The sequence below is a fragment of the Aptenodytes forsteri genome, unplaced genomic scaffold, assembly GCF_000699145.1.
Source record: "Aptenodytes forsteri isolate BGI_AS27 unplaced genomic scaffold, ASM69914v1 Scaffold143, whole genome shotgun sequence".
Classification (NCBI taxonomy): Eukaryota; Metazoa; Chordata; class Aves; order Sphenisciformes; family Spheniscidae; genus Aptenodytes; species Aptenodytes forsteri.
The window spans coordinates 3,447,365-3,462,580 of NW_008794951.1; the positions used below are offsets into that span (position 1 = coordinate 3,447,365).

General features: G+C 42.2%; 1 protein-coding gene across 1 annotated transcript in view; it reads right to left on the bottom strand.

The window, feature by feature from the left end:
* Positions 1–15,209, bottom strand: part of SLC25A43 (solute carrier family 25 member 43) — a 23,506-nt gene extending 8,297 nt beyond the window's left edge. The window contains exons 1-3 of the mRNA XM_009275325.2: positions 15,099–15,209; positions 11,812–12,053; positions 10,655–10,827 (exon numbers count right to left, since the gene is read on the bottom strand). Coding sequence (XP_009273600.1) covers positions 10,655–10,827; positions 11,812–11,998 — 360 coding nt within the window. The 5' untranslated portion in view covers positions 11,999–12,053; positions 15,099–15,209. The remainder of the gene's footprint in view (positions 1–10,654; positions 10,828–11,811; positions 12,054–15,098) is intronic.
* Positions 15,210–15,216: the final 7 nt, after the last annotated feature.

The following is a 15,216-nucleotide window of genomic DNA, read 5'->3' on the forward strand; positions in this document are numbered from 1 at the left end:
CATCATCACAATCGTTGAGCTCTATACAATCGAAACACTCCCTAACATACAGGGCCACCCCACCGCCTCTCCTTCCTCGCCTGTCCCTTCTGAAGAGTCTTTAGCCATCCATTGCAGCACTCCAATCATGAGAGTCACCCTACCATGTTTCTGTGATGGCGACTAAGTCGTTCTAAGATGCTTAGAAGAGCACCCAAATAATGTAAGTATCCGTAAAAATGCAGCAGCAGTCATAGGAGAGATGGATTTGGAACCTGTTCTGCTTTCTGGACTGTCAGCCAGTTTCCACAAGCTTTTTTGGTACAGGAAGTTATAGGCAGCCAAGCAGTGAAGAGGGACAGGTTTCCAAAACGCTTCAGGAAAGCAGGAATGCTGTTAACATGCGATTCCCTTCCTTTTTAAGTCCCTTTGTGGTAGGCAGGGCATGACCTGCAAGAATTAACTGTATGAGTTTGACTTAATCCCCTTCGCTACTGTATACATTCCAAAGGCACTTATCAATGTGTTTTGATGACAGTACTCCTGTCTACAACACCCAGACAGGTGACAAGCACACTGCAGGTTTCAGTGAGATTCTGCACACAGTAAACACATCCAGAAGACAGTTAAAAAGGAACAGGTAAGTCAAACCCCCAGATTTCTAATTTGCCCACAGACATTGACCTCTGAAGAGATTTACTGAAAGATTATTTATAGTAACATTCACCACGGTTACAGCCATTTTCAAGATTTCAGTCTGTGGGGTGAAGTATGCTTTGCCAGTCTTTCTGCTTTTACAGGAGCAGTATGTTTCTAGGACCCTAGACACATTATTTAAATAAGAATTGTCCACAGAATCACCTACTGCAAAAGGAAAACTAAAAACTGTATCAGTGTTTAGTTAAAACTTCAGTATTTCTGAATTTAGCTAATTTCACAGCTAAACAAAGTTAACAAAATCAAATAAAATTAAATTAATAAAAGAAAAAAAATTAGGAAGGCATTTCATATGGCACTGTTTTTAACAAAAAAAAACAGCTGTGGGTTTTGGGTGGTTCTGCATCATCTAAGCATGTCTACAACACTGCAATCCTCGCAACTACCCTATGGCACCAGAGCCAGAAAATGGAAGTAACCAAACACATCAAACTAGTTTCTCCACCTTTTTTTCCAGAAACCTACTATGACATACAAATCAAACAGCTAATCTCATTCCAAAAAGGTCAGGTTTATGACAGAGACGTTTCACGCCATGCACCTCAAAGCAGCTTTCCTTTCTTTTGACACCCCTTGACGCTATGGGCTGCTCTATGGAAACCTGTTTGTTATGAACATTTTTAAAGACTTCCTTCCCCCCCAGTTGCGGCTGTCTCATACTGCAGAAGGCTGGAGATGCACTGCAGCTCACTGTGCTGATAACAGAGTGCCAAGTTGTTAGTCATAGTAGTAGCAGGGCTAAGTTGCTAATCTTTTTACCTCTGATGGACAATGGGTTCTCTGTATGATTAAAGCACATCAAACGCAGAACTGGCTCCATCACACACACAGTCTTTTAGTATCCAGAGGCCACCAAGTCTACTAAGTCACTGTGATACTTCCCCAAAGTTAGCACTCTGTTCTATTTCAACAATCTAAACCCGAGAGACATGTATATTAAAAAAAAACCTACCTGCACTCACATTTTTTTGATATAAACAACATTTAAATAAGGGTGAAGTGTCATGACAAAACTCAAGTTAATTGTTAAAGTTAATTGTTACCTGAAGACTCTTCAGATACCATCTCTCCCATTGTCTGCATCAGGAGGTGACTGCCAGAACAACATAGTCCATTTTGGGAACTAATCTCACAGACCCTCTAAAGATTTCCCCTTCAGTGACCTCCCCCAGCACCTCTCCTCCTCCTCTCTCCCTCTGAGGATTGAAGGATGGATGCAGTTCACCGCAGCTGCAGTGGGAACCGTGCCCATCAAAAGATCAATCACTTGAATCTTTCCAAGGCTCACAGTAGCCACGCGGAGACCAAGCAGAGACCACCAGGTCAGGAACGGCAGACGCGGTGGTTAGGCCACTTGAGCCTGTGCCCAGAGCTGTGCAGATACAAAATTCCCACTTGCACTTCAGGACATTTTGGTTTGCAACTATCTGAATTTACACGTATCAGAGACTATTTGGAAATACTTCCCTCTCAATTCATGTACTTTTTCCCCCCTTCCCTGTTCATAAAGTTTGTTGGTACAAAGATTTGCTATTTATTTATTTTCTGAGTATGCGGTACTGTTGGCACAGAGTAAGAAAGATCAACTAACAGTGAATAGCTGCCATAGGTGGTATGCTATCCTGATGGTAGATATTGTAAAATTGCTTGTTATTTATATATTTTCAACAGATTCAGGTCTCCTACACTTCTGATCAATTTAAAAAAAAAAAAAAGCACAGGAAGGCACTTTACAACACAGCTCAAGAGTTCATGCTTTTAATCTGAAAGCTAAAATAAGAAGTCTTTGCAGTCTGGGTTAATAAGGACACATGCAACAGGCAAGCGTAACTGTAGTTCAAAGGAAACTGAAGGACAAAGACTGCAGTTTTCATTCAAGCCCCCCTGCCAACAGTCAACAGAAATTCCACTCAGGAGAAGGCTGAATGCTTGAAAGAGTATTTCATTCCACAAATAAGAAAGAATTAAAATGTAAATAAGTATTAATATTGGGGAAAAAAGCATGCATTCTCTTGGGCTAATCAATCCTTTCTCCTTGAGGACAGCCTTACTCGGTAGTCATTGTCTTTTCTGTGTCAGTGGTTTGGTAATGCTGACTTACCCCTGGCTGAAGTCCACCGAAGGTATTCAGGCATGTAGGAAGGTAAATGATGACAAGCTATCAGGATGCAATCGGTCCCAGAGCAGCACAGCAGCGCAGCTGACCTATCCTGATGGTAGATATTGTAAAATTGCTTGTTATTTATATATTTTCAACAGATTCAGGTCTCCTACACTTCTGATCAATTTAAAAAAAAAAAAAAGCACAGGAAGGCACTTTACAACACAGCTCAAGAGTTCATGCTTTTAATCTGAAAGCTAAAATAAGAAGTCTTTGCAGTCTGGGTTAATAAGGACACATGCAACAGGCAAGCGTAACTGTAGTTCAAAGGAAACTGAAGGACAAAGACTGCAGTTTTCATTCAAGCTACTGCCACTACAGTCAACAGAAATTCCACTCAGGAGAAGGCTGAATGCTTGAAAGAGTATTTCATTCCACTCAAATAAGAAAGAATTAAAATGTAAATAAGTATTAATATTGGGGAAAAAAGCATGCATTCTCTTGGGCTAATCAATCCTTTCTCCTTGAGGACAGCCTTACTCGGTAGTCATTGTCTTTTCTGTGTCAGTGGTTTGGTAATGCTGACTTACCCCTGGCTGAAGTCCACCGAAGGTATTCAGGCATGTAGGAAGGTAAATGATGACAAGCTATCAGGATGCAATCGGTCCCAGAGCAGCACAGCAGCGCAGCTGACCTCCAGCTTCCTGCACTCTAGGAACATGTTGTCCTTTCCTCTGTAACCTGAACTGGGGCCAAATCATCTCGCCTGTCTGAGATCAATGGCACCAAATGAGCGAAACAGTTTACTGCTTGCTCAAAAGTTTGACTCTTAGCTTTAAATACATCATCGCCAGGCCTGTTGTGCCCTGAGGCTTCACAGTTTGTTGCAGAATCCCTCCTTTGCTACTGCTTTCCCTGTTTTTAAGACCTGCGGTATGAAGAAATCTTTGATATGGAATATAGAGGTCTTTTTTCTCAAGGCAGTGCAAACCCCTTGCATGGACACCTCTGAGTGGTTTCCGAATGCCTCGTGATGGTTCAGCTCAGCCCTTACAAATGGGTGCACCATTTTCACGCACATTAGCACCAGTTTATTTAATGGTGCAAACCCTTAGGCAGACTAGCTTGGTCCCACACTTCACACAGTGAATAGCAACACTAGTTCCTGCATCTCCTGCTTTCTGTGTAGGAACTGAGGAGAAAATTAACGTTTTACAGGACTGCGGCTTTACAGAGGACCTATTTCCATTGGCCTCATGTGGATGAGGTAAGGAATTACACCAAATCAAAATAAATCAGATATAAAAGAAGAGAGTCTCCATAAAGTTTTAGCTCCTGTTTATGGAGTATTTTGCATAATTAATCACCTTACATGTCACAGGCACATCATTCTAAGCACAGACAAATGGATACAAGGCTCTCCTGTATAACTGATGCAAAAGTACTCATGTTAGGGGTAACAGTGTACCCTAACCCATGTCAGGCCCCGTCAGTTGGGTGAGCTTGTCGAGTTTAAAAAGGTGGGCTGAGTTAACCCATCTGATTTGCCCCAAAGCAGATTAAAGAGCTCTCGCTCATACCACACTGATCACAGAGCTGCAGAGGCGGTAAGAAGCCGGCAGCCATGCTCAGCTGGCACTACCAAATCTAGGACTAGGAGTGTGGCGGCCACTTCAGTGTCTGGGAAAATCATTCGGAGAGAATTGCATTCTGCCCTCACTCAGACCTCCTGCATTTCAAATGGGTACAGTGTGCTTTCCTGCTTTTCTTTGGCAGACCACTGTGCTGCAGTGCTAAGCTACTGCTGTAATCCACCTCAGAGCGAGTATTACACACTTACCACACCACAGCTCCTTGGATGAACAGGGTTAAAGACCACTAGACGTAGCATGAGGTGTCACAAGGCAGACCTGACTGTTAGATTAGCCCAGTCCTGCTTCTGATTCCTGATTTACGATTTTTCCCCTCTTATCCAGTTTTTCCACTGGCACTGTTCAGTGTTTCAACTTCACAAGCAGTCAGCCTTCGTGATTCTCTTCTGCGGAAGTCTGGGGCTCTAAGAGGAATGCTTCTGAGGTTTGTTCAGATGCACAAAAGCTGATCTAGGCTGTTACAGAAGGCAAAGCCCATGTTATGCTCAGTAGCTTTTTTCAGGCATTGTCTCAACCATTTGCTGGACCAAGTACTTCCCAAAGCAGTAGGGCACTATTCTGCAACAGCCTCAGAGAAAGTGGTATAAAATATCTTTATAGCAACATCAGCGAAACAATAAAAAATGCTGGTAGCTCAAAGCATTTAGACATAGGGAAAAAGAGAAGAAAGGAAGGGATTTTACCAAAACCAGAATCTGACGTCTATTACCTATTTGCTAATAATCAGAGGAGCCAGGCTGGTCCCAAGTTCAAGTACCACCCAGAGCTGGTACATCAACCATCCTGGCTGATGCCTGAACCCCAGCAGCAAGGAGAAGCGGAGCATGAGCTCATAGGGAAAAGTAAGAAAAGTAAGAACTCACACTGCAGCCTCCCCCTCAGGTGAAATATTTTTGGAGTTTCATCTCTATCTGTGCACTTGTTTTCAGAAAACTTGAAGGAAGTTAGTATCTCCGAAACCTCCACTACTCTGTCAAGTTTAGTTGAAGGTGGACAGCAGGATCAAAAGTTATTGGGGGCAAGGACAGACAGCTAGCAACCACAGAAGCCTTACTTCCACAGAAAATCAGACTAAAGGTAGTAATATTGCTCCTTATTTGCTTCCACACTATGGAATTTGCCACTCTGTGTGGTCAAATGGCTCCATCTCTGAAAATTTTCAAGGCTCGGGCTCCCGTGCCGTTCACTATTAAAGGGTCTCCCTGCACGAAGTCTCAGAGCACATATGCTTTTGAGATGTCGTGTGAACCATATGACCCAAAAAGGATTTCTTATTTTTAAACTGGGTCATGACTCCAATAACTTTCATATTCCCAGCTGACAAGAACACAGATCTCACAAACAGCAGGGACACCACAGCCTGAGAGCTTTCAGAGGCTGCCATACCAGCACCAGTGACCATCTCCAATGACAGAGCACTCGGATTCCAAGTTACTCGTGTTTAAGCAATGCAGGAGCACTGTCCCATCATTTCAGCAGGGAGAAGGTGCTTTTCTAACGAACATTTATCATTTTCTTTTCCAAAGCTTTGTTTATAACCCAGCCACTGGGTTCTCGCTAGACTGACTTTTACCATGCAAGGAACATAGTTAGGGGGACTATTTTTAAATGAAGACTTAAATAACAGTACTACTTTTAAAGAGAGACTTCAGTATCTCCTTTAACTGACTTCAGACTAGAAATGTGCCAACAAGGCACAAGATTGCATTTACTTTAAACAGGCTACCTCACAAAGGGAATGACTGGTTAGTTTTCTCAAGGTTACTAAGAACATATAGCATTTACATCATTTACAACAGATTTCACACTTGCAGAGCATCTTGTGTTCCAAAGAACCAAAAAAACCCAACAAAAACCCCCAAAACACATTGCAGATTTATAGGCAGCTGAGGCCTAACCGATTCACTTTTGTCACCGAAAAGAGGCCACTTCCTGGGTGATGCATAGCAACAGTCTACACTAACCAAGAACAGTAAGCCTGTTTGTTTATGGCAGTGGAGGGAATTTAAAGCCTGGATTTTAAAACAGAAAGATCACTACTGAACAATGCTTTCCCCGGAGAGATGCCCTCACAACTTGAGGATGCTGTGCAGTCAACACCAAAAATGTGCTAAATCCTGCAGTATACTAAAAGTATGCTTATTCTATATTACAAGGGTTTGATGGTAAAACTATACCTGAGTAGCATTTACTGTCAAAGGAGAGTTTCAGACTAGTTTTAGTCACAGAAATTAAAACAAATTATACCATCAAAATATGGGGACAGGACTGAGCTTCTGCAAACCATGCAAAGTTTGTTCATGTAAGCAGGTGAGGAGTAACTGCACAGTCAATGGAGTATCTGTAAAACTTTAGGGTCATCTTTGTGCATTTTGCCTAACAAAACTACCAAAGTCACAGGTCAATTTGGAACGAAGGCTGAGAAGTGCCAGCCAGGGGTATCTGAGCCTACCTCTGAGGGTCATGTGCACAGAGGGAAGTGCCAAACTTGGGTATTAGGTTTGCGCTGACCATTTGCATGTTTGTAGATTTTCAGTTCTACACATAGCCTGGGATCGGTGTCATTCTAATAATAATCTTCTGTATGGCATATAACAGCTCTAAATTCATCTTCCCTTACTGAAATGCCAGGGCTGAGTCCAATATGCACTTATGAAGGTCAGCATAGGCAAAAAGGTGATGTAGGGAAGTGGAAACAGATTACCAGTGCTTCCCTTAGACCCAGACTCATTCATAGGCAGGTATTTCCCTGCTTAAGGTAAAAAAAAAAAACAGAAAAAGAAAAAAAAAGTGTTCTTGTATTGAAGTCTGCAAGGTAAAAGTACAGTACTTGAATATTGCTTAGATACTGGATTTAACAGAGAACATAATATTGTGAGGTAAGGAAGGAAAGCCAAGGATAACAGTCAGAAGGATATAAAGATCAGTAACTTTTTGTTCACAAACTGATAGAGCGTAAGAGTGAGTCAGGAAAACATTTGATATAGAACATCCCTTCTACACTAGTCCCCTTCTACAGATGCACAACAAAAGCCATATTTCCATGCCGAAACATGCATACAGTACCTCTTAAATCTCTAACATGCCAATCAGGAGCAAAGTGAAAAAAGGAAGACAAAGGAATAAAATTAGGATAAGCACAACATAGAGGACTCACATATTCAGTAAGACTCACTCATATTAATTAACATTTCTTTTAAGAAAAACATTCAAATGTGTTCAGCAAACACAGCATCTTTGTAAAAAAAAAAAAAGTAAACATGATAAAGATAATTCTAATAGCAGAGGGGGAAGAAGCCATGGTTACAAAGCAAATCTGACATCATAAATCATCACCGAAACACAGAGGAAGAATTGTTCATTGACAGCCAGCTCCTACTCCCACAGATGTCAGTAACAGAAGCTGCTGGCGTCAGAAGTGTAGGATTCGGATACGTAAAATGAGAAAAGATGAAACAAAATTATTACAACTGAGATTAAAAATAACACCTTATCCTTCCTCCCATAGCAGAATTCATTTTCTAGTCTGTGCAAACAATTCAGGTGTTGTCTAGTTGAGGAGATGGATGGAGCTAACTCTTCCAAGACTGCCTAGTGTGTCAGGTAAAGGTCTGAACTAGATGTTCTGGTCTCAGGCTTGTACTCCATCCCAGAACCAGAGAAGCCAGCCTTGTGTCCTAGTTTCTCAGTTTTTGAAGCTCCTGAGACTGCCTTACGACTCTTTTCCCCATCACCAACAGGTTCACTGGAAAAGTCATCTTTGGCAATATACTACCTCCATCTGTCAGATCAGTGGGACAGAAGAGGAATCTGATACTGACCTCTGCAATGTGCTGGGTTCCTCTTCATACACAAAACCAGTGTTCATTGCTTCAAAACAAAGCTGGCATTTCTCTACATGCACTGCAGAGCACTCACACCAGGCCCAGGGGTAGCTGAAGGCTTTGGTACACCCCTCTTTCTATCAGTTAGAAAGGTGAATCACTGAATGGAGGCTGATCAGAATATGATGTCTGAGAAAAACTGTGATCAGAATTATCTGCTCCCCTGTTTTCTACAGAACACTGAAATGTCTTGAAGCTCTTTTTTCCCCTCTTCTTTATTCTCCCCCTTTCTAGGTCCCATTGCATGATACCTTTTCTGGTGCTGTCCTAGACACTTCTCTCCTCTGACCACTACCCTGCAAACTGAACAGGCCAGCAAGTAAGCACAAAGCAGAGCCAATCCCTGCAAAGCGGGGCCATACCCTTGTGCTAACTGTGAAAAAATTCTTGGATGACCTTACATGAGTTCCAGTGAGCTCTCAGTATCAGCTTGGGTTTGATTTTCAACAGGTCTCTTTTCTGGACAAGCCTCCGTGACTTACATCATTTCCAGTACCAACCAAATTATGGGCTTTCACACCTAGGCAGCTAGCTCTTCTGAAACACCTTTGCCTTCTCCCATGCCTTCAGAATAAATCACTGAACAGGAGGTGTTTCTCTAAGCTTGGAAAATCACTACTCAGTTGTTGCAATGCTTCTATGAGTTAAAAAAACCTCTCTGTTGTTGAGCCTTTTTTCCATTCAAAGTATTTTTAGCATATCCACTTCCTACGTATTTAGGTAATAAATCCAGTTCCCTTCTTATTTCTAGAAGTGCCAATCAGAAGTTTTAAGCACCCCTTTGGTGAAAGAGTACAGCCTAGTGGCAGGAAAATGAAGGATGGGCTTGTTCCACTTCTCTACTTGCCTGTCAAGACAAAGCTTGACACAGAACTTAACATCACACCAGTTACAACTGAAAGTTACTTTTGAACTAATTACGAAAACTGAATGTTGAAGTAACTGATGTATCGACAGAAAATATTAAAAGGGAAACAGCACAGTAAATGCTTTCTTTTCTTTATTCTTTAGGGCAACAGTATTGCTGTGAGCCTAAGGATATAAAGAAAAAGAGGACTTGTAAGGAATAATTGCTTTTCTTAGACCCACTGATACAGCTGGAAAAAATGATCAAGTTTTCATGCTCAGAATCTCTTTCTCACCTGAGACATTTAATGAGATACCCAATGAAAGGGCTCAGCTTAAAGTTTGACTTCTGGATACATCAGCTACATGAGCTGGTCTAATAAAAGACATTACTTCTCCTGCTGAGGTCCTCTGTTACGATATGGAGAAAGGGCAACGAAGGCTTCTGTGCCACTGGATCTGAGCCCTGTCTGAAAAAGGGAACCTGGGGAGCAGCAGAGGGGAATTCACAGTTTCACTGACCTTTTGCTAGCTTGTGACTTACCAACCAGACTATCACTTGAGGAGGGGGAAGGGGATCTATATAATGCTGCCACACCAAATCACTGCTTTTTTGATAAGATCCCGAAAGCTTCCCATAAATCTGCAGTCCTATGAACTGGGCCACCAGACGATGACAGCTATTCGCTGTCACTCTACTGATGAAGTTCTAATGAAGAGTCGACATCATCAAATTAATTATGTCAGTGAGATGGAAGCTGTGGGGTAGTGGTTGTTTTGTTTTGTTTTTAAATCATTATTACTAAGCTTTCAGGAGAAAGGATCAGCAGGATAATACAAAATGATATAGTAACTTGATATAGTCACTCTCGTGTTGCTGATGCTCCAGGAAAGCAGCAGCACCAGCAACTAGGAAGTTACTGGTTAACCAGAGGAGTCAGAAATAAGAACGAGGATAGTTCTGACACTTCAGACTTAATACCTACTGTGCAAGTTTCTTGTGGTTGCCAGTATGTAGGTCAGGCATAAATGGCAGACACACAGGCTCTGAAAATGACATGGATCTCATTCATCCTGCCTACCACCATGGGGACTGAATGCCTCTATTTGACTGAAGGTTTGCCAATTCTGAACTGTGAGAATTTGATGGAATTGCTATGAAAAAAAAAAGAAATAAAGCTAAAGACACAGAGTCTGAGAGTATACATATATCCCATGATAGTACTTGAACCCACCTTAAAAGTGTAACAACACACTTGTAACAATAGTTTTCAGACTTAAAAAAAAAACCCAACCAAACAAAAAGAAAAAAACCCAAACAACAAAAACCCCAAAACCAACCATCCTAAAACAAAGTCTCTGTAGCCTACTGGTAAGAGAAATAAAGTGGCACTCATGATCATCTGGCTAGTCTTGTCCCAAGCTCCTGCAACAAGCACCTATAACAAAGTACTAGTAACATGAATGCTCTGTACCTGCATCTTCCTCTTGACAGTCTCAAAGGGGAAAGAAAGCGTCTGTGCCACACCAGCTGCTACACAGCCATTTATGAAGTTCTGAAGAGGAGTGAAATGAATTATGGGTTCTCGCCAGATTTTGTCCAGATTGATGTAAACAAAGAATGAGCCTGCAGAAAATGGGACAGCACCTAGAAAGCAAACCAGACAGGTTTATATCAACACACTGTACACTAAGAAAACAGAGCTACTCATCACATAACCTAGAAAGGTGGAACGAGCCACTGCCAGTTTACACCTCATATTGCTCAAACCTGATCAATATTTTGAAGAACTTTATTTTTTAGGTTTGGTTTACCACCAAACACCCATATTGTAGCACCTAGATGTGCTGATAGGGGCATATATTTACATATTAAAATGTGCATGTTGTCAGAATTAACTGCTTTAGTCTCATGACAGGTCCGCTCTTTCTCCAGGTTCTCTCTTTTGTGACAAGCTCTTTCTCCAGTCCAACCCAACCCTAGCAGTTGTACAGGTAAACAGAGTTGCCTCTTCAGTCAAGCTGATGAGGGATACTTCTGTCCTCTTTTGCTTATTTCATGCTCTCATCAATTTTATAGTGAGATTATACATTATTATGCATTTTTTATAATGTCATATTGTGAAAAAGTGGACTCAAAGTTAAATGGCAGCTTTAAAAGCTATAGAGAGTAAATAAATAATTAAAAAGCCATTTCATGTAAAGAGAGAATACCACTAATCTTCACTTTTCACATCAATTATACATTACTGCTGATACTGGGTTCACTGAACAGCTAGGGAGACACTCTCACACTTAGATAGGAATTAGGAACACTGTGTGTATATATATTTTTTTTTTTAAAGGGTTAAATGGTGGATATCTTGTATCCGAGCACAACTAGATCATCTATAAAAGGAGAAGAGTATTTTGTTGAACACTTAACCATACATAAAATGCTACGCACTTGGTCATAATTTGAAGCAATAAAGCTGCAGCAGAGGTAATCAGTATTGTCGTGCCTTGTAAATCTACATACCTTCCACAGAAGAACATTACTATTTGCTTTTGAAATCAAGTGAGCAAATGAACGCACTACATAGCTGCAATAAACATTGTGCATTGAGGTGATTTTTCCCCAATATTATTTTACCTAATATAGCTGGTGAAACGCCACGGTAGAGTGCAAGGAGTCCTTCTTGATGATAAATTTTGTAAAAAGCATGAAGAATTCCTTCGTAAGATGGTTCCAGTCGGTTCTGCACAATGAGCCGTGTTTTAATTACGTCAGTGGGGTAAGTCACGATGGTTGCAACCATGCCAGCCAGACTTCCTGCCATGATGGCTCTCCAGTGGGAAATATGACCCAACTCATCCGTGAAAAGTATAACAAGTCTAGAGTAAATACATAAAAGATGTACTATGAATGACAGTATGAACAAAACACATGAAAAACTAAGGCAAATTATTCTTGATGTAATTGTTCTTCTGCCCACAAGCCCCTTCAGCAGCAGGAGTTGAAACTTTAACGTGTATTTCATCCAAGACCTTACTATATATAGCACCACACAAGCATCAGAACCTCTGTGAAACAGAACATGTGAATGGGCAAACATGAGCAGAGTCAAAAAAACATGCCTAAGAGCCCAAAGAGATTTTGGGTAAATCCACACTGCACAGATGTGCAGAAATGCAAAAGTTATAGTTAACAGCTAAGTCAGGGACTGGAATATGTAACTGCAAATGCAATTTGCTTTGATTTTAGTGTTACTGAGCTAAAATACTTCCAGTACCTGAAAGAGCTTTTTTAGAGGCAGCTTGCATAGCTCTACCTGCACCACAGTTCCCAGCACAGCCTAAGCTCACATAGCTCAAGTTGTGGTACTGTGCTGGAGGTCCAGAGCACCAATTCAACAATGAAAAAATCTTCAAAGATACGGAGACTAATGGTTCAAATGATTTACTTGTTTGCTTTGCAAGAGACTTTTAAAGTAATTTTTGACCACAGAAGCCTCATTTACACTTCCATCTACAGGATGGAAATTACCATGACTTAAAACATGCCTGCAAGAAATTCTCTGATCATCAGTTAGAGACATTGGTCCAACCCCCCAGTCAAAGTTATCATGTAAGAAGAAATACATAGATAATGTCACCACAGGCCTTCTGAGAACTGAAACTTCCTCTGTTGCTTATGTTGGGACAGAAAGGTCCACAGGAGTACTTCTCTAGAGAAGACTTATGTCTGGGCACTATTATGCTCAGGAGGTTAAGTCTAAATTTGAAATTTTGAAATTGAAGCACAGAGTTTTAAAGGCTAACCTACAGCTCATGCATTTGTGATGCACAGAAGGACTTTTCTATGTACGCAGGGCACTCCTGCATCAGGGAGAAGTGTCATGGAGGCAGCAAGAAGCAAGTAAAAAGGCTTGAGAGGAGAATCTTAGCTGGAAGTAAAGAAACTTATTATTCTGTTTTGGAAGCATTAACTAAACTGCCTAAACAGCAGATTTACATTTAAACTACACGGTGTTACCATATCCAGAACAAAATAATTTGTAAAGATTTACAAGTCACTGCTTGCTCAGTTGATGTTTTTTCACATGACCGTGCATTTTCTACTGCATGACAGATCCCTGCATCTACTTGTCTCGTCCCCTGGAGAGAGCCCAGACCAGAAAGACTAGCCAAGCAGAATCGAAAGGGCATAAACTTTTTTTCCTATGTGTCTTGTACAGTCCCTAAAGCAACACAGCCTGATTTTCCTGTGTGTACACAAATGCGTGGGGAGGGTGGTGGGGTGTCTCTAGGCACTACCCAGATAACATTTAAAACTGCCACGGAAAGACAGAGTCTGTGCACAGTAACCGCAGGCGGAGTGCAGAGTCAGCTAAACCCCCCCTTCCCCAGCCAGCTCCCCCTGCACCGCCATTCCCGGGGCTGCTGTGCTCAGCCCAGGTCCTCCTGCAATTGGCATTACTATTTACTTAAGTCACTGTGTAACAATGCTCTTTTTGTGTTTCTTGCCTTTATATACACCATTCTCCCACTAGAAAATACATTTAAAAAATCCCCAAATAATGTATCAAGAAATATGTGTAGGCAGCTTTTGTTTAATTTCCTGGTAGCCTACTTCCACTTGTAATTCAAAAGAACACCCTGTGCAAACTAGAGACAAACTATAGCCTTGCAAAGGGAATATACTGTTTCAAGCTGAACAAACAATGCAGTTAGTTATTTTGCTCAAAATCAACTTGTTTATACTGGTGCAACACGCTGGCTCTTCTGGGAACCTTAAATTACATTTAAATCACTGTTTCTGCCTTCCCACTGCCAGCATCCCTCCCCTCGTTTGACCACCGTGTGCATTACAAGCAGAAGGACACAATGAAGCTGCCCAGTTCCAGTGTCGCTCCATCTACCATTTCCCGGAAGGCGCAGGCAGAGCCGGGAGGATGACTCTTGCTCAGCCAGACGAGTGACAAACCCCAGCAGGCTGCACAGCGTCAGCCCGGGCGAGAGCCGCAGCAGGCCGGATTGGCCAGCGCCGGCTGAGCCCATGCTTCTCCCCACCCAGCACGGCCCATGAACTGGAACAACCCATCACCCAGCTGGGCGGAAATGTCAAGTGCATACCATACACACAGCTGACCTTAATGAAAAGAAGAAAGAAAGAAACCCAACCCCCAAAGAGGCAAAACATGCTGGTGCGTGCCAACAGTCACGCACTCCTTTCAAAGGCTAGAAGATACTGGCAGCAAAAGGGAATCCTAGGGAAGAGCAGAGGGCAGAGCTCAGTCAGCACCGCTGCATGTTGATCCTGCTGCAGTCCTTCCAGTGCTTACCTGAATTTACTGTCTGTATTATCGAAAACAAGATCTTAAAACAAATGTCACATATCGACTTCAAAACTGATCAAATTTGCATAAAAACCGCTGCATAATAGGGTAAAAGATTTGAATAATGATTTTGTTCTTACTTTCTTTGATACAGACAATATAAATACTTAAAAGTGTATAAATGAATAAAATAAATTGGTTGCAAAGAACAGATGTCACAGTCACATTTGTAGGTAGCACTGTAACTTCATTTCTAAAGGAATCTGGCTAGGCAGAAGAGATTTAACAGACAATCAACCCTTCACCATTTGAAGCACACCTCTGACTTTACAAGCAGTTGCTGGCATATCACCAGGCCCTAAGAGTTGCTACACGCTGAATGAACTAAATAAATGAAGTTATTAGCCAGGATACATGTCTTTGGGAAGAGGGGACACACAACCAGCCAGCCAGCTGAGACAGAGACATTAAAGTGCCCCTACGGACTAAGCTCTCCGCTTTCCACCCCCTCCTCTTCTGTAATAGACGCGAAAGGCCGGAGCGAGAGCGCAGCCGTCCCAGCGGAGCCCCGTCCCGGCCGGGGCCGGAGCCGCTCGCTTACCGGCGGGAGGCGGCGAGCTGCAGCGCGCTGTAGGGGAAGAGGCGCAGGCAGGCGGTGAGGTTCCCCTTCCAGAGGGCCCGCACGCCCTCGGCGCGGCACAGGCTTTGCCCGGCGCCGC